This window comes from Dysidea avara, chromosome 2 (genome assembly GCF_963678975.1).
Source record: "Dysidea avara chromosome 2, odDysAvar1.4, whole genome shotgun sequence".
Classification (NCBI taxonomy): domain Eukaryota; kingdom Metazoa; phylum Porifera; class Demospongiae; order Dictyoceratida; family Dysideidae; genus Dysidea; species Dysidea avara.
Genome location: NC_089273.1, coordinates 18,762,687 through 18,781,833, shown reverse-complemented (window position 1 = coordinate 18,781,833; position 19,147 = coordinate 18,762,687). Strand labels below are relative to the sequence as shown.

Below are 19,147 nucleotides of genomic sequence, written 5' to 3'. Positions count from 1 at the left end.
ATCCCTTTTTGCTTACCACATCAAATCCTCTTGTTTCTCAGTGTTCCTGTTGATGCATTCTGCAACCATATTGTTGTAAACTGTTGGTGAAACAAAGCCATCAGGGAAGAAATAATATACTGCAAGGACATTTGGGTCATCATTCTCATTGGGTACTGGCTTTTGATTGTAAATATCACCAGGGAAAAGTGATGGAACAATCAATAATTGTGCCTCTTCCTCAAAATCATCCTCATCCTCCAAAAGATGTGTATTGGTGTTGATCTGTGCTACAAACCCAAACTTCTTCATAAGATCTATTGCTTCTTTCCCTAAGATTTCAAAGCCTGTGTGTTGCTCAGATTTGTTGAACAGTTCAAGCATGTAGTTGAGGAAACTGCCACGGAGAATACCCTTGTTGGTTAGCTTAAGGAAGGACCTGTCATGGCGACCACCAATACGATGATATGGATGGGCAATCAGTAGATATGATAGCAATTTTGTAAGCCAATGTGCTGACACCACAATGAGGTTCTGCAAATTTTTGATTGTTGAAAAATGTAGTATGGTTCCCCGATGGTGAAAATATTCAAGCACACCCAAAAACTCTCTGCTACTAATCGAGGCAACAAAACCACATTCCTTGGTTATGCTATGAAACTCAGCCAATTTAAGCACACCCTTATCAATAGAGAGCACACGCTTTTCAATTTTTAGGTACACAAGGGGATGTTCCTTGGAAAGGATTGGACGTGCCACTTGAAGAACAACTTCTTGTAACTGGGCTGTGACAGCAGGATTTCTGAATTTGTTGCTGATAAAGATGCAGTACTTCTTAAGAGCCTTCTCAATTCCTTCCCGATGTCCTGCCAGATGAAGTGCATATGGCTTGCCTTCTAGCTCTTTAGATAGCTGGTCGATGATTTCAGCCTTTGTTTTCTCAGCAGAGTCTCCAAGTAAGTCGACATGTGTTGCTACGAGTAGGATTACTGGAAGTAGATCTGCTTTATCACTCTTGTCTCCAGGAACACGACAGATTGAATGGACCGTTTTCATCCAAAAATGTACATTCTCCGAATTGGTCATAGGATCAGATCTCAGTGTGCTGGATCGCACTTTGACATTGCTAGAAAAAGGCCGGGAAGCATTGAAGACTATCATTATGACATTGTCTTTTCTGATGAACACCGAATGCGTGTTGTGATACATCAACTGGCCAGCAAAATCGAGTATTGTCAAGTCTATGCTAGTGTTATCAATACGCAGTGTCGAAGCTTTTGCCTTTTTGACTTCTTGAACATCAATTGGAGGAATTGACATATGGACCTTTGCTGATTTCTTGGTATGATCCATCATCATGGCCATAGAAGGAGAAAGAGTAGTAGATGGAGTGGTGGATGATGGAACTGTGGAAACAGGGGGTTGCATTGGTGAACCGGATTTTACACTGTCAGCAGATATTTTCAAACTTGTAAAATATTTTTTCTCTAGTTTTTGCAGAGCATCTTGCGGTGATATCTTCTTCCAATTACTGGTGTTGCAGATACGGACATCAGTGCCTTCGGTTGCTCTCTCTTCCTGGTAAGGATCCCCAACAAGGGTGGAAACTAAACAAGTCTTCCCCACATACTCAGGACCAAAGAGTAAGAGCTTCATTCCTAATGCTTTGGCTTTGCCATCGCGAAGTGCTAGAGCATATGCCATCCTCTCAAAATCAGTGAGAGCATCTAGTGAAGAAACACAGTTTTACAGTAAGCCCATTTATATCAACAATGAAATAATGGCATGACAATAATATTATTGTAATAGCAAGATGATGTCTGAATAATTGCACTGCACCAAATCCTAGGTACCTAGTTTAATACTATTAGATATATTATTAATTACATGGTACACACTGCTATAACTTGACTGAGTTTAACCCTCAAATTATGCACAGAAGTATCTACTCACTGCTTTACAGTTTGCTATCATCCTTTCTTTTTTACAAATTTTGTAGAAAATGTTTCAAAGCTGCTCTATATTACAGTATAGCTACATGCAGAAGAGACATTCCCCGTTCAACTCTGCAATTTTCTTAGTAGCGTGAGAAACTTGATTGTTTTAGGATTTCTTACACTCATAGAGCCCATTGGTAAACACATTTCACAATGCTTTCAGAAACTCGTGTATGTATTTCATGAACAAGCCACTTGACATAAAGTGTATTTTCTGTCGGTTGAATGTAATGAATTAGACAGAAAATAAGCTCCCGCATGAATACTATATGGTTGTCACATGAGCCTCTCTCACGTGACAGTAGGTATGAAAGGTAAGGTAAAGTGTTACAATTCATTCTACACCACGTGTTTGTATGAGTGCGCTAATGTGTCTTTTACAGCAAGTTAGACTACGAATAACGGCAATGGAGAACACAGCTGCTAGGTTGGTGAGCTTTAATGGTGAAAGCCGAGACACTAGCAGAGAGGTGGACTTTGATTCTGAAGATGCTGTAAAGAAGGTGCTTACTGCTAAGAGGTGTCGAGGAGATATAGAGGAGGCACTTGGTTGAGGCAGCTCAGTGAAGATCAAGAAAAATGTTAAGAGGAAAGTACACTGGCAGCACAAAGTTCTAGCAACCATATCCTTCATGCTGATAGTCTACCGGTAATATTATAAATAATGCCACATGTTGATAGAACAAACAAAGTGCTCAATAGATGTGTTGATTGGGCAAGCAAATTAATCTCGTGTTGATATGTAGTACTGAGCAAAGAGCTTGTGTTGGTAGTACTACCTGATAGTATTGTACTAGTATTGTACTAGGAGTAAAGGGCTCAATCACAATGTTCAGTTAATGTCACAGTGATGATATCACTACGGAAATGTTGCTAATGTGTTGATAGTAGTGAATAAAGGGCTCAATCGTAAGTCCACATTTTGGTAGCCAGTACTGAGTTAAATGCTCAGTCATGACATTCCGATGCCTTGAAATGGGTTACAGTTTTTACTGATTTCAAATGTACCACTATTTTGAACTCCAAAGTAGAAGAGCAGCTGCTTTGTGTTAAATAGCCATGGTGAACCCCTTCTTATAGAATAGTTATCCAGACAATTAAAACTGGGGGCTCCACTCTGAAGCACATTGTTTATATATAGAATTCTTTCCCTGGTTATAAGAAATTATATTGTGTTATTTAGAAGGTATAGGAAGTTCCATGACAAATTTCATTTGATCTTTAAAAGTAACTTTACATTGTCCAATGTTACTGTCTAATCAAAAGTTTGCATTCAGATTGCTATAGCTATCCCATCTATTAGAACATGTGGTTGTGGATTCTAAAATAAATAAATTTGAATAAAAAAAGAGGAAAATATGGTTTCTGGAAACTCTTGGAACTGCCCCTGCAAATTAATGTCCATGTACCAGAAAGTGTCTAAAGCATCCTTATATGTGATTTGATACAGAATTATATAACAAATAAAGGAAAATGAATTCTTGGTAGTTAAGTTGACCTGTTGCTGTTCTCAAGTAGGGGGAAGACATTTTTTCCTAACACTAAATGTATGCCTGCAAAATTCAAATTCAACACAGATTTGAATAGTAAATAGAATAATTTGTGTACCGTCAGCTTTTGTTCATACAGAGCAATCCCAGGGTAGTACCTCAGTTTATAGTGCTGTTAGCTGTTATTAAATATAAAAGTGCATGTGTAATGTATGCACTATATTGGAGAAGAAGACAAGAAGGTGCATCTCGCTTGAGAAGAACCATAGGAAGAAATTCGGTCAAACTTGAATGCTCTATTAGGGAGTTTAATATAGTAAGTTTGTGGCCACATAGCATTTCTAAGAATTCAATTCACCATTATAAACCATGACTCCAGGATCCTCTATAGCTATACTGGAGATGCAATTCTCCAATGGAGTATTCACCACATTTTGGCTAATGGTTCAAAGGAACCAGCGTAAAGAAACACCACAATCTATGGATAGGGCTTGCCAAGTTAAGATGGCTATATACAAAGTCAAATTTACAACCAGTTATCATGTTATGAGCATGCTTTTTATTATACTGTATGTGATATTCACTGGTATTACTTGTACTTGGTGGCAAAGGTTAGGTTCACGTGTTGATAGTAGTACTGAGTAAAGAGTTCAACCATCTATTGTGCAAATGGCTCAACAATCTATTGTTAATGTGTTAATAAGCAGTACTGAGCACAGGGCTCAACCAGCTATATTGTTCATGTGTTGATAGCAATACTGAGCGGAGGGCTCAACCATTTATTGATAGTATTTAGTATTGAGCAAAGGGCTCAACCATTTATTGATAGTATTTAGTATTGAGCAAAGGGCTCAACCACCTATTACACTCATGTGTTGATAGTAGTACTCAGCGAAGGTCTCAACCATCTATTGTTCATGATTGAGCAAAGGGCTCATGCAGCTATATTGTTCATGGGTTGATAGCAGTACTGAGCAAAAGGGCTCAATCACCTATTGTTCATGTTCTTATAGTAGGCATATGCATGCATGGCTAAAGGGCTCAAATTATTATTGGTATAGTTATTAAAAAAAAATTCTAAAAATAAATAGATTTAAAATACATAAACTAAAGTGGAAGTATGTATGCATAAAAATAACCCCCTCCCTAACTTGATGTCATTGTGTTTGATAAAATGGTAGCAGCAAAATATAGCTATAATTGAACGTTTAATTAGGAAGTCCAAATAGTCTGGCAATGCAATTGACAAGTCAGGGCTGTCAACAGGTAAGAGAATGGAATTGATAACATCAGCATTTGCAAAAATGAACAAATTAAATTTGAATAAGTTTAATCACAGGTGGTACAGACTTGATTACTGATAAATTTGACCTCAAGTTTAGGATACTATCATTGGGATTGAAGCAAGTTCCAAGGGATCTGCATGAACGTAAATAATGAGAAATGTTAGATGTGCTTCTTTAATTTGTAGCCTTATATATATAAATATTGCATAGCTTTCTTAAACTCATGGCTTCTGACAAATAGATATAGAGCTTTGGAAATTGACCAAAGACCGAATGGTCACATCCAGAGGGCTATAGTATGCATTACCTTTGGTGGAATGGTCTGAGAGAATTAGAACTTATTGCCAAGGCAACCTATAGAGTCGATACATGTATGTGTGACCCAAGACAGAATGGCCACAGCCTAAGAGGGTTGCCTGTATGTACAACCAATGTTGGAATAGTCATGGTCTGTAGGTATGTCCACGGATGGATTGGTCATAGCCTGCGTGGAGTGCTGGTATAATAATATGATAAAAGACGGAATGGCCACAGCCTGGAGTGCTGGTATGTATATGACTAAAGATGGAATAGTCACAGCCTGGAGTTTTGGTATACATGACCAAAGATGGAATGGTCTTAGCCTGTAGTGCTGGTATGTTTGACCAAAGATGGAATGGTCTCTGTTTGGAGTGCTGGTATGTATATGGCCAAAGATGGAATGGTCACAGCCTGGAGTACTGGTACATATGACCAAAGATGGTTAGCCGTAGTGTTGGTATGTATGACCAAAGATGGAATGGTCTCAGCCTGGAGTGCTGGTATGTTTGACCAAACACAGAAGGGTCACAGCCTGGAGTGCTAGTACTATATTATAATTATGACCAAAGATGGAATGGTCACAGCCTGGAGTGCTGGTATGTATGACCAAAGATGGAATGGTCTCAGCCTGGTGATATGTACGACCAAAGATGGAATGGTCTCAGCCTGGAGTACTGGTATATATGACCAAAGATGGAATTGTCACAGCCTGGAGTGCTGGTATGTATGACCAATGATGGAATGATCTCAGCCTGGAGTGCTGGTATGTATGACCAAAGATGGAATGGTCTCAGCCTGGTGATATGTATGACCAAAGATGGAATGGTCACAACCTGGAGTGCTGGTATGTATGACCAAAGCTGGAATGGTCTCAGCCTGGTGATATGTACGACCAAAGATGGAATGGTCACAGCCTGGAGTGCTGGTATAATTATGACCAAAGATGGAATGGTCACAGCCTGGAGTGCTGGTATGTATGACCAAAGATGGAATGGTCACAGCCTGGAGTGCTGGAATGTATGACCAAAGATGGAATGGTCACAGCCTGGAGTGCTGGTATGTATGACCAAAGATGGAATGGTCACAGCCTGGAGTGCTGGTATGTATGATCAAAGATGGAATGGTCTCAGCCTGAAGTGCTGGTATGTACGACCAAAGATGGAATGATCACAGCCTGGAGTGCTGGTATGTATGACCAAAGATGGTCAGTCTGGAGTGCTGGTATGTATGACCAAAGATGGAATGGTCTTAGCCTGGTGATATGTATGACCAAAGATGGAATGGTCTCACAGCCTGGAGCTGAGAAAGTGGTTATGGTGTCGTTACCTAAGACAAAGGATCTCACTTTGAGGCTTACAACCTGAATGCCATGAGGGCTTTGGAAAGGAGGTGTCAGTAAGTCAACATATTGTTTACTCCATATTTCTGTTATAATTGTTATGTAGTGATAAAGGCACATGCAACCACAATGGGTAGTTATTTATGGTCCTGTAGTGCAGTAAAGAAATATCCGGTTGTTTACAACCACATAGAAGCCAGGTGGCAGTTACAGTACAAGACAATGGGAGATGTGGTTCTCTTGTCGGATTTATACATAGTTAAGTTCTTGTTTGTCTAGTATTCTGCAGGTTTCTTAAGATCTGATGAGATTACACACAGCAAGTCATGCTATGTTCTAGGGCCCTGCTGGCCAGGAAGCAAAACGTAATCTTCAGCAAAATGGGAGATAAACCATCTAACACAGGTGTACCAAATCATATGTGGCTGATAGAAGCCAGTGGCTCAGTGATATACTAATTCTAAGGAGGAGAGTAGATTGTCTGTCACCAAGCAATTGGGCTTATAAATTCAATTAAGTATTACTGTAATGCTTTCTTTGTTACCCTAGTGTGTGTGTTAAAGTCATTAACAGTAGCCCACGTTTTGTGGCACTCAACCCAATGTGGTGCTGTGTTGTGGTTGGTTGTAAGGGTAATAGTATGATGAGGGAGGTGCATTTTCTGTCGGTTGAATGTAATGAATTAGACAGAAAATAAGCTCCCGCATGAATACTATATGGTTGTCACGTGAGCCTCTCTCACATGACAGTAGGTATGAAAGGTAAGGTAAAGTGTTACAATTCATTCTACGTCATGTGTTTGTATATGAGTGGGTTACCCCGCCTTCCCTCCCAATACTGTTAGGGTATTTTGTTCTTGATTCTCTGTAGGTAATTTTGATGGAACTTGAAGACCTTGGCAGAATGAAATCATGGATTTCCTGTTTACTTGAACTTTAGTTAATGCACAACATGAGTGGAGCCAATTTTTGGTTTTTCCTGGTAGGTTAAAATAAAAAAAAGCCTACCAGGTTTTTTCCATGGGCTGCCTTGGGCTGGGCAGTCTCAAATTTATGTTTAGCTTATTATGATTATGGCTAACCCCCACTCCTCTGTTTTGTATAGTAAACAGCAACATGTACAAAACTGATGAGCTGTAATAGTAGCTTTGTGCAGTGTAAATCCTTTAGTGTGTGCTTTTGTGTGTTAAAGTCATTAACAGTAGCCCACGCTTCGTGGCACACAACCCCTAGTGTGTGTTAAAGTCATTAACAGTAGCCCACGCTTCGTGGCACACAATCCAATGTGGTGCTGTGTTGTGGTTGGTTGTAAGGGTAATAGTATGATGAGGAAGGTGTTTATTTCTAATGTACACACAGGTTTAATGTACAGCATTTTTGTTCATGTGTGTGCCAAACCTTTTATTTCTAACACACAGGCAGTTTTAGTGTACATCATTTTTGCTCATGGGTGTGCCAAAGGATAAGCACAGTTTTCCATTTTCTGTTTCAAGAAATCAGGTAAGTGCTGCTAGCCAGCCAGTGGCTGGCTTTAGGCATGTGCCTAGTTATAACTAACCAGTGTTGGGGAAATTACTTTTTAAAAGTAACTCGTTGCATATTACATATTACTTGCAACAGAACTATTTAGTTACAGTTACATATTACTCATAAAATAAAGTAACCATAATAATATTACATATTATATTACTTTGTGTCCACAGCATTAAGCTATCACGTGTGTAACCACCACCTTATCACGTGACATGATTGCTGTGCGTAAACATTGGTTATAAGTAAGAAGCCTGTGAATAAGCTTCATTCAGTAGGCTCCGTTACTTCATTGTGGCTAGGCGTTACTCAGCAAATCAGTAATGAGATTAGTAACTTTTAATATTACTCAATATTAGACTTGTTATAGTAACTTCATTACTTATGTTATGCGTTACATTTGTAAGTAAAGTAACTTAGTTATATTACCTGTTTTTATAGCGTATTTCGTTATATTGTTTCGTTACCACAAAAGTAATAATTATTAAGTAACGTGTTACGCCAACACTGTAACTAACACAAATAACATTGATTTTAATTGCAGAAAACCAATACTACAGTGTATATGTACACAACTTTGGTATTTCTAACAAGCATCACAATGGTTTTTTGTGCTAATAAACTTATAGGAAACCATTATATGCACTGCTTAGATATGGCCATTTGTTTTGCTAAGCACATGATACTTGTTGTGGATTTCATTTACAGGATACCCAGAAACACTACATGTATCATTACATTTATTTGTTATTATTGTGATACAAGATAAAATGGAGAGACAGTAAACATACGTTGTATACAAAATAATAGTGGTGCATATAAAACTATACAAGGATATTTTTGAACTGTTCACACTCATATGCCTATTGCCAAAATCTGTTGTAAGAGAACAAGTTGATGTTATACTACAAGTGTACTTTAAAACCAGACACCATGTAGCTAGTTGTATAGATGGAATTAGTCAACTATGTATATTACATTACTAATAGTTTCTGTTTTAATTATACATAGAGAATTATCAAAATTTAGGATTTTGTAAGTGGTGAATTTTTATTTTATTTCTCTAATTACATTGTTATGCATTGCTGGCAAGGAAGCAATATTCAAAACAAACTACTTTAAAACAACACAACATGCAAAGAAGTGTATTCTCAACTGTTATATAGTATGCGTACCATGTTATTGCTGTTCATTTTGGTTTGTGTATGTCTGAGACACACCCAATTTCAAGTTGAATAGATACACTTTTCCTAGTAGCCTAAGAGGCCTGCTATGTTGTTTATTTTTGGTGGTTAAACACCTAAAGAGCCCAATGGGAAGGTAGTTCACAAAGTTTGCAAAGAATTGCTACACCCGTATTTAAAACTGGCAAAAAGAAACTGCTCCATAAAAATCTTACCTATGCAATGTGTACATTATCATGTGGGTGTGTATGGACAAACATAACTTGATAGATGGATAGATAGATAGATAGATAGATAAGATAGATAGGTAGGTAGATAGATAGATAGATAGATTGATAGATAGATAGTTAGTTAGTTAGGTGCACACACGAAAACAATTTCAGTAAACCGAGCATGCACCCAGAGCAGGGGCATGCCTGGTTAAAAGAAAGATTTGTGCATAAAATGAAAAAGTTATATACCTTGATTTGAAAGCATATTGTTACAATGCTTTGAAAGCATGTTATTACAATACAGACTAAACTTATGGTACACTGCTGTAATAGTTGTACATATCAAGACACACGATAGTGTGTCGTGCGGCCCAAGAATCCGGCGCACCACACCGTGGGTATATTGACAGGAAGAAAGAAAACGTCATTTTCACACCTTTGTATCTCGATGATACTTTGGAACCACATGGTTGCCTGCCAGCCAGGGGAGTCTACATTCCAAATTTGAAGGAAATCGCTCCAGCTATTTCCCAGATACGAGTTGCCAAAGTTTCAATTTCTTCTTCTTCGTGTTTTTGCACACTTGCAAAAATTGCTATAAAACGCAAACGTGTATTCCGATTGCCTTGAAATTTGGTACATAGAAAGGGAGTCCAAAGGCAAATCCTAGCAACAAATTTGGTGCAAATCCGATGAATGGTTCAGGAGTTATGACCAATTATTCGCATATAACAAGATCAATTTGTTGTCACGCCTACAGGGTAAACCGCTTCATGGAATGAGTTGAAAATTGCTATGTAGATGGAGTAATCATCATAGGAGTGCCTTGTGGTGGTTTGAAAGGAATCGAGATAAAGACCATGGAGATATGACACAAAACCCAATCTGTGTCACAATTACGCTATCGATTTTTATGAATAAAAAAGTATTAGTTTTTACGCCTACTAGGCAAACCGCTTAGAGTAATGAGCTGAAAATCGGTGTGTAGCTGGAATAATCTTCATAGAAAGTCCTTGCAGTAGTACAGAAGAATCGGATTACAAACCACTGAGTTATGAATCGAAAGCCAACTCCGTGTAGCTAATGCGAGATCGAGATACTCTAATAGAACAGTCGCCCTAATAGAGCATTCTGTAGAGTTCAGTTACAAAAAAAATCACCCTGTAGAGAGAAACAAATCACTGTGTAGAGAGTTCAGCTACACAAAAATCACTCTGTAGAGTACAAACAAACGCCCTGTAGAAAGATCAGCTAGAAGATGTTACCTTGTAGAGAGTTCATTTACAAAGAAACCATTCTGTAAAGAGCTTAGCTGTAAACAAATCACCTGTACAGAATTCAGCTACAAACAAATCACCCTGTAGAGAGATCAGCTAGAAGAAGTTACCTTGTAGATAGTTCAGCTACAAACAATTTACCCTGTCTAGAAGAAGTCATCTTGTAGAGTGTTCAGTTACAAAGAAACCACCATGTACCGAGAGTTCTGTAATAAATATATGTATTATATATGTAATTTGTACATTTACTGATAAAATCAGAAATATTTAAAGCATTTAACATCTGCTTCATCTTTTCTTGTTCCTGTGGTAAAGAAAAAAAGATAAGTTTAAAATGCCCCAAAGCCTGCTATAGGCTGGCTTTGGGGTATATAAATACAAAAGGAAGTGAAATCCAATCCAAAACAGCCAAGCTGTAAAAAAAGAATGCGGCCCTCAAAAAGGCTATGGTGAAAAAAGATGTGAAATCCAAGGTGGCGGCCAAGAAATAGCTGTAATGGTAGGTTAATGGTAAAAATTTTAATAACGTGAATTTTGTGCCAAGACCAAGCGGCACCAAAATTCACCTGAATTGTCATTATTAAAATTTTTACCATTAACCTACCATCACAGCCATTTCTTGGCCGCCACCTTGGATTTCACATCTTTTTTCACCATAGCCTTTTCGAGGGCCACACTCTTTTTTTACAGCTTGGCTGTTTTGGATTAGATAGTTATTGCCAGTAGACTAACTGATGATCGTACAGCACTTTTGAGATGAAAACATAGTCTTAAGTAACCAGACCACTATTTCAGTGTAGGGCCTATCAATTATACATCAAGACACACGATAGTGTGTAGTGCAGCCAAGTACAGCCAGTTCGGGCATGCGACAGACAAGTGTATAGTTTACAGGAACATAGAAAGCGCTGTTTTCATGCATCCATAGCTCGATAATCGCTGGATGGAAATTAAACATTTTTGTTGTGGAAATTCCCTTGGGGTAGGGAACTTCTTATTCCAAATTTGAGGTGAATCCGCCCATCCATCACTGAGCTACACATCTTCAAAGCTCGTCTTATTTTCTTCGTATTTTTCTTCTTTGTCTCACACACTTTAGAAAAATCGTAATAATGCGCGCGTGCTTTGGTTGATTTACTTAAAATTTGGAGGGCAGTAAGAGCGTAACACTTTACATTTGTAGTCCAATTTTGGTAGAGATTAGACAAAGAACAAGGGACAATTTTTCAAAAATCCAAAAGTGATTTGTTGTCACGGCTCCAGGGTAAACCGCGTAACACAATAACTTGAAAATAGGTCTTTTGATGGAATAACTATCGTAGTGCAAACCTTTTGTGGTTTGAAAGAAGTCGCTCTAACAATCATGGAGTTATAACAAAAATTCCAACCATGCGTAAAAATCGTATGATCGAGTTTTTAGTATTACTTATTACGCTTTCCAGGCAAATACGTAGTTTATTTATTTTTGTTATGCAAGACTCAAATATGAGTGTCGTGCATATCAAGTTAACGTACACTTAATAAGTTAATAAATGAATGTAAGTTAGGAGAATTAACTGTTTCTTCAGACAGAGAGTTGCATAGTCGAATAGCTGTGGGTAAGAAGGAGTGATAGTAGGTGTTTCTTTTAGCAGGAATAGTCATAAATCTCATTTGATGACCTCTTGTCCTGGTAAAGCTTCTATGAAGATAATTGGAAAATTCAGCTGAAACAATATTGTTGATGATTTTGTAGAACATGAAAATGATAGACTTAGTTCTTCTGTGTTCAAGGGATTCCCATTTTAATCAGTTGAGCATGTTAGTTACGCTAGAATATCTATAATAATCATTAAAAACAAATCTAGCAGCCTTACGTTGTACCTTTTCAATCTTGTCTATGTTAGATTGTGTGAATGGTGACCAAACAACAGAGACGTACTCCAACATATGTAAAATAAGCTAAAGATTTGACATGAAGTGAACACTGACTAAGGTTTCTTTGTAAAAAAGCTAGAATGGAATTTGCTTTACAAGTGATAATGTCAATATGTTTAGACCAAGAGATATTTTGGCTTACTGTAACTCCTAAATATTTTGCTGAGGTAACTTCGCGAATGAGGTAGTCCCTGATATTGTGCGTAGTTGATAAGGGTTGTTTTTGCTAGTTCTAACTAGGTGTTTGCATTTGTTAAGGTTGAGAGACATAAGCCAGGTTGCAGCCCAGCTGACTGGTTTATTTAAGTCTTCTTGCAATATTGAAGCATCTTCACTTGAAAGAATAGCTCTGTAAATTATTACATCATCAGCATACAAATGAATCTTGGAGGATATAGAGATAGGTAGTTCATTAAGTATATGTTAAAGTATAGCCGAGAGTGCTATATGAAAAAAGCATGAGATGCACGGCCGAGATGCTAATAAAGCACAAGGTGAAGCCGAGTGCTTTATTAGCATCGAGGCCAAGTGCCAAGTGCTTTATTTTTCATATAGCAAGAGCAAGGCTATGCTTTAAAAGATTTATGGAACTTTCTAGCTGTGTAGCTTCACCATACACTAGGACTCGTAATTAACACATGTTGCATGAATTATTAGCATCCTGAACACACACAAACTAGTTTAACAAAGTAACTCATGCATAGTTCACCATAGTTTGGCATGGTAGACATTCATCATGTATTTTGGCAGGTTTTGCTTGCAACCCACAATCGATTCTATTGTGAGTCACATAATGAAGTATTTCTGTGATATCTCCAAGGCTTGTCCATTTACATTAACAAACGTAACAGCAATGTTACCTTCTCCCACCCATCATCGAAGCATTTAGGTATATCTATAAAAGCAATCCAGCGGTATAACTCGTGTTGGCTGGGGTGATTGATCACTCAGTGCCATGAGGCTATTAGCCTTCACCGGCTTGGGTGATTAGTCGTACTGGAACGAGCCCCGCAGGCTATTAGCCTGCACTAAGGCACGTGGGCAACTGTGCTTTATTGCCCACAAAGAGTGTTTTATTGCACCGCAAAGAGTGCTTTACTGAACAAATAAAGCACTCTTTGCGGTGCAATAAAGCACTCTTTGTGGTCGATGAAGCACTGTTGGCCGGCTGAGAGTGCACTTTATGAAATTTAAAGTACACTTTTCCTTTGATCTCACCCACGCAAAGGTCTATAATGTATATTATGAACAGGAGAGGACCCAGGACAGAGCCTTGAGGAACACCAGATAGCACACTGCAAGATGTGCAGTGCACATTTCCAAGAACGACTTGCTGTTTCCTGTCAAGCAGAAAATCTTTAATCCAACTAAATATTTGACCATTGATACCATAGTGGGATAATTTGGATAGTAAACATTTATGAGATACTGTATCAAATGCCTTTGAGAAATCTAGCAAGAGGAGATATGTTTGAATATTAGTATTAAGATTAGATGTAAGATCATTGACAGCCTCTAAAGTTTCACAGGAACGGTGTTTTCGGAAGCGATGCTGTTCTTACAAATAATATTAAAAGTGTTTAGATGATTAGTTATCGATGAAGACAATATATGTTCAAATATTTTGCAACAAATGCAATGGGACAGTAGTTGGAGGGATCTGTACAGGAGCCCTTCTTAAAAATAGGTGTAATAAAAGCACTTTTCCAATCAAGTGGAAGTTTACCTTGAGTGAGGAAAGCATTAAATATCAATGCAAGGGCTGGTACAATGTTAACAGAGGTCTCTTTTTTAGAAATCTAGCTGAAATGCCATCAGGACCAGAAGCTTTATGAGGGTTCTGTTCCTGTAAGAGATGAGAAACACCATCACAGTCAGTTTGGATAGGAGATATGCCTGGGTAGGAGGGGCCATCAAGAGAAGGAACCAATTCAACTTCGGAGTTGTCAATGGTGAATACAGATGAAAATTGTTCAATTAGGATGTTGACTTTGGCTAGATTATCTGTAAATAATTCGTTACATTTTTCAAGAGATGGTATGCCACTTTGCTCATTTCTTTTGGACTTAATGTATGACCAGAACTTCTTAGAACCACAGCCACTGTTCATGTCAAAAAGTCTAGAAACATATGTGACCGGATCTGCGAAAAAGGGACATAATCGCACAAGCCAAAATTTACAGTATAAAGCATTGAACACATTGGGTGAAATACTTGCATATTATTGAAAAATTCCATAAATTTGTTAAACCCCATTTTTTTAGTGAAGGAAGGACTAACAATACAAACCTGGATATTATCTTATTCGCCTGCTCAAGAGGAGTTAGAAAATCTTTGTTTAGTTGCAGTAGACCCAAGGACACGTAAGTTATGAGTGTTTGTTTACATCATGTCGAAGCGATCGCACGCGATCGATTTTTCTTCACGGATTTCGCCTTTGTATACATTGAAGAAGGGCGAGTAAAGGAAAAACGTACCCAGTAATTCATTCCCCTGTTCATGGCGAACACGATGGTGAAAAGTGTAGCTCTGTACCTCAATCCATTGGTATGTTACAACCGTTTTTTGTAAGCGCCTCTAATTTATTTTCCCTATACTTGCTGTACAAATCGATTTTTCTGTTGTTGCTACTTTGTAGGGCTGTAACTCCCAGAGTTATTGGCATATGAAGCTGAAACTTTGCCAGCAGGTACACTTGGCTATGTAGATTGTAAATATTCAATAAACAGGAATTTGAAAAAAATGCGATTATGTCCTTTTTTGCAGATCCGGTCACATATGTGTTGTGTGCATTACGACATTCCCTCTGTGTATATCTTTTAAAGGTTTTATATGTGTCCCAATCTGATTTAAGAGAAGATGATCTAGCTTTATTATACAGTCGACGATTTCTGTTAGAAAGATGCTTAATATGTGCATTTATCCAAGGTTGCTTAGTAGAAGATTTATAAAACCTGTGTGGGACAAGATCAAGACATTCTTGACAATAGACTGAAAGCTTTCCCAGAGATCTCGGAAATGAGTGCTGATAGAATAATGAGATGTAATGTCCTTGCAAAAATCAACTACTTTGTCATTTATCAATTGCATATTAGCTTTGTGCCATAGGTACACCTTACGAGGAACAGTTTCAGCGACTGTGGCAGTTAAGACAGATTCAACACAAATTACCCCGTGATCACTTATTCCTGGAGATACCTTAACGTTTTAAACTAAAGACGGCCTATTGGTTGCAAAAAGGTCCAATATGTTATTGCCTTTTGTTGGTGTGTCAACTAGCTGGGAGAAACCACCCAAGTTGAATGCATCAATAATTAATAAATTACAAATGTTTAAAGGATATGCATTATCAGTAACAGAGTGAAGATCCCAATCAATGTTAGGTAAGTTGAAGTCACCAGTGATCCAAATAATGGCTTCTTTATATTTAATATATAAGTCTTCTATTAATTTACACAAATTTTGCATATACACTTCATCTCTATTGGGAGGTCTGTACACAGTTAGCACTATGAGAGTTTTATCAGCTTCTGCCTGGATTTTGCAAGCGACTGACTCTGTTGTATATGGGAGTGAGATCCGAGAACAATTAATTGAGGAATGACATGCAAAAAACACACCTCCATACCTGTCAGTTCTATCAGAACGGAAAACTTGATAGTCAGGGGGAAAAATTTCCCTGCTGAGTCCAGTGGAGTTTAACCAGGATTCGGTTCCAGAAATAAATTGAGGGGATTCAGACTCAATTAAATAAAGGAAAGAGGCTTTCTTGGAATGCAAACCTCGGAAGTTGCTTGAGATTAACTCAAAGGAATTCATTATAGGCGAATCATCTGTTGAAGTAGAGGAATTAGAATCACTTATACAATCAATGGGTGCAAAAGAATCAGAACCAAGGAAGGAGGAGTTTAGGGACCCTCCATCCTCACTATGAGTCCGTTTTTTATCCGATAGACCTTACCAGAGCCATTCATCTCAGCAATGGGATCAGCTGAAAATAGGTAGAGAGGTACATAGAATAATTATTTTAGAATGATCTTTCAGTAGTTTACAAAGGATCAGATGAAAAACTACTGAGTTATACTATGTAGGTGTAACAAGTGTGCGATCGAGATACTCTAATAGAGCAGTCACCCTAATAGAGCAGTCAGCTAAGAATCAAATAATTACTTCTTAAAGCATTCATCTATGTATTGTAGAGAATTTAACACTATTATGAGCCACTGTGTATGGAGATTATCTAAGAAAAGGTCACCCTGTAAAGAAATCAGCTAGAAACAAGTAAACAATTCACCTTGCAAAGCACATTTCAAATCACCCAGTAGAGTATTCGGCTAGAAACCAGTCACCCTAAAGAGAGTCCAACTATATTTCAAGTCACCCTGTTGAGAGTTCAGCTGGCTACAAGTTACCTTGTAGAGATCAGCTAGATACAAATCACCCTGTAGAAAGATCAGCTACAGAATCATCCTGTAGAGAGACCAGCTAGAAAAAAAACACCTAGTAGAAAAATCAGCTAGAAAAAAGGCATCCTGTAGAGAGATCAACTGAAAACAAATCATCTTGTAGAGTTAAAAACAAGTCACCCTGTGTAAAAGATCAGCTAAAAGCAAACAGAGATCAGCTAGAACAAATCACCCTGTACAAAGATCAGCTAGAAACAAGTCACACAGACTGTCAGTAGAGAGGTCAGCTAGAAGCAAATCTCTCACTAGAGAAATCAGCTGGAAACAAATCACTCTGTAGAGAGATCAACTAGAAAAGAGTCATTTTGCAGAGAGCTATGTTTCAAGTCAGCCTATAAAAAGTTTAGTAGAAACAAGCCGCCCTGTAGAGAGATCAGCTAGAAACAAGTCCACTATGTACTGAGAGTTCATGCAGCTATATATAAGTAAGTCACCATGAAGAGAGATCAGCTGGAAACAAATCAGACAAATCACTTTGTAGAGCGATCAGCTCAAAACAAATCACCCTGTAGAGAGATCAGCCAGAAACAAATCACCCTGTATAGAGCTCAGCAAGTAACAAGTAACCTTGTATAGAAATCAGCTAGTAACAATTCACCCTGTAGAGATCAGCTATATAGAAACAAATCACCCTGTAGAGAGATCAGCCAGAAACAAGTCACCCTGTAGAGAGTTCAGCTGGATGCTGTAGAGAAGTCAGCTAGAAACAAGTCACCCTGTAGAGAGTTCAGCCAGTAAGAAGTCACCGTGTACAGAAATCAGCTCACCTATACAAAGATCAGCTAGAAACAAGAAGTCACCCTGTAGCAAGATTAGCTACATTTCAATTACCTTGTAGAAAGATCAGCTTGAAACAAATCACCCTGTAGAAGGATCAGTTAGAAACAACTCACCCTGTAGAGAGATCGGCAAGGAACAAATCACCCTGTATAAAAAAGCAGCTTGAAACAAATGACTCTGTTGAAAGATTAGCTAGAAACAAGTCATCCTGTACAGAGATCAGATAGAATGAAGTCACCATGTAGCACTACCAGAGAACAGTGCCATGAAACACCTATGGATTACCCATGAATAGTAAAATAATTCCCATAAAGTGCCATGAAAGTCATTTTATGGACATGAATTCATGAAAAGTGGAGGTTTCGTGGATATTTCATAGTACTGACAAATTATTTCATGTTTGCAGTGGCCATTAATTGTCAAATTTTCATAGGCAGTGTCCATTAATTGTCAAATTTTCATATAGGCAGTGTCCATGAAAACTACATGAAATTTCATGGTTTACCATTGCATTTTCATCGGCTGTTCTCTGTGAGTTCAGCTAGAAATAAGTCAGATCAAATCACGCTGTAGAAAGATCAGCTAGAAAAAATCACTCTATAAGAGATCAGCTGGAAACAAGCACCCGGTAAAGAAATCAGCGGGATCAAGTCACCCTGTAAGAACCCAACTACTTTTAAGTCACCCCCATGGAGAGTCTAGCTATGGAAAACTCTCTCAGTAGAAAGATCAGCTAGAAGTACATCACCTTGTACAGTATTCAGTTAGAAACAAACCCCCCTGTAGAGAGATCAGTTAGGCAAGTTACCCTGTTACCTGCAAAGAATTAAACTATTTTTCAAGTTACCCTGTAGAGAGTTAAGTAGAAGCAAGCAGCCCTGTAGAGAGATCAGCTAGAAACAAATTGCCCTGTAGAGAGATCAGCTTGATCAAGCCACTCAGAAGGGAGTTCAACTACATTTCAAGTCACCATGTAGAGAGTGTAGCTAGAAACAAGTTACCTTGTAGAGAGATCAGCTAGAAACAAGTCACCTTGTAGAAAGATCAGCTAGACACAATAATTCACCCTCTAGAGATCGGCTAGAAACAAATCACCCTATAGAAAGATCGGCTATCACCCTGTAGAGAGCTCAGTTTAAAACAAGTCACCCTGTAGAAATGTCAGCTAGATAAGAAACAAATCACCCTATAGAGAGATCAGTTAGAAACAAGAGAGAATTCATCTACATTTCATATAGTGTTTCAGCTAGAAATAAGTCACCCTGTGGTGAGTTCAACTACAAATCATTCACCATGTAGTCAAAGAGTACAGTTACTTCCCTGTAGAACTTTCAGCTACATACACATTTCCCTGTAGAGTATTCAGCTGCGAACTGTGTGACTTATCTTTA

At 38.1% G+C, this 19,147-nt stretch overlaps 1 protein-coding gene across 1 annotated transcript in view; it reads right to left on the bottom strand.

Moving 5' to 3' along the window:
* LOC136246774 (uncharacterized) overlaps positions 1–19,147 on the bottom strand; it is a 75,697-nt gene that overhangs the window by 11,850 nt on the left and 44,700 nt on the right. Inside the window, exon 4 of the mRNA XM_066038336.1 lies at positions 17–1,706. Within this exon, the coding sequence (XP_065894408.1) occupies positions 17–1,706 (1,690 nt within the window). The remainder of the gene's footprint in view (positions 1–16; positions 1,707–19,147) is intronic.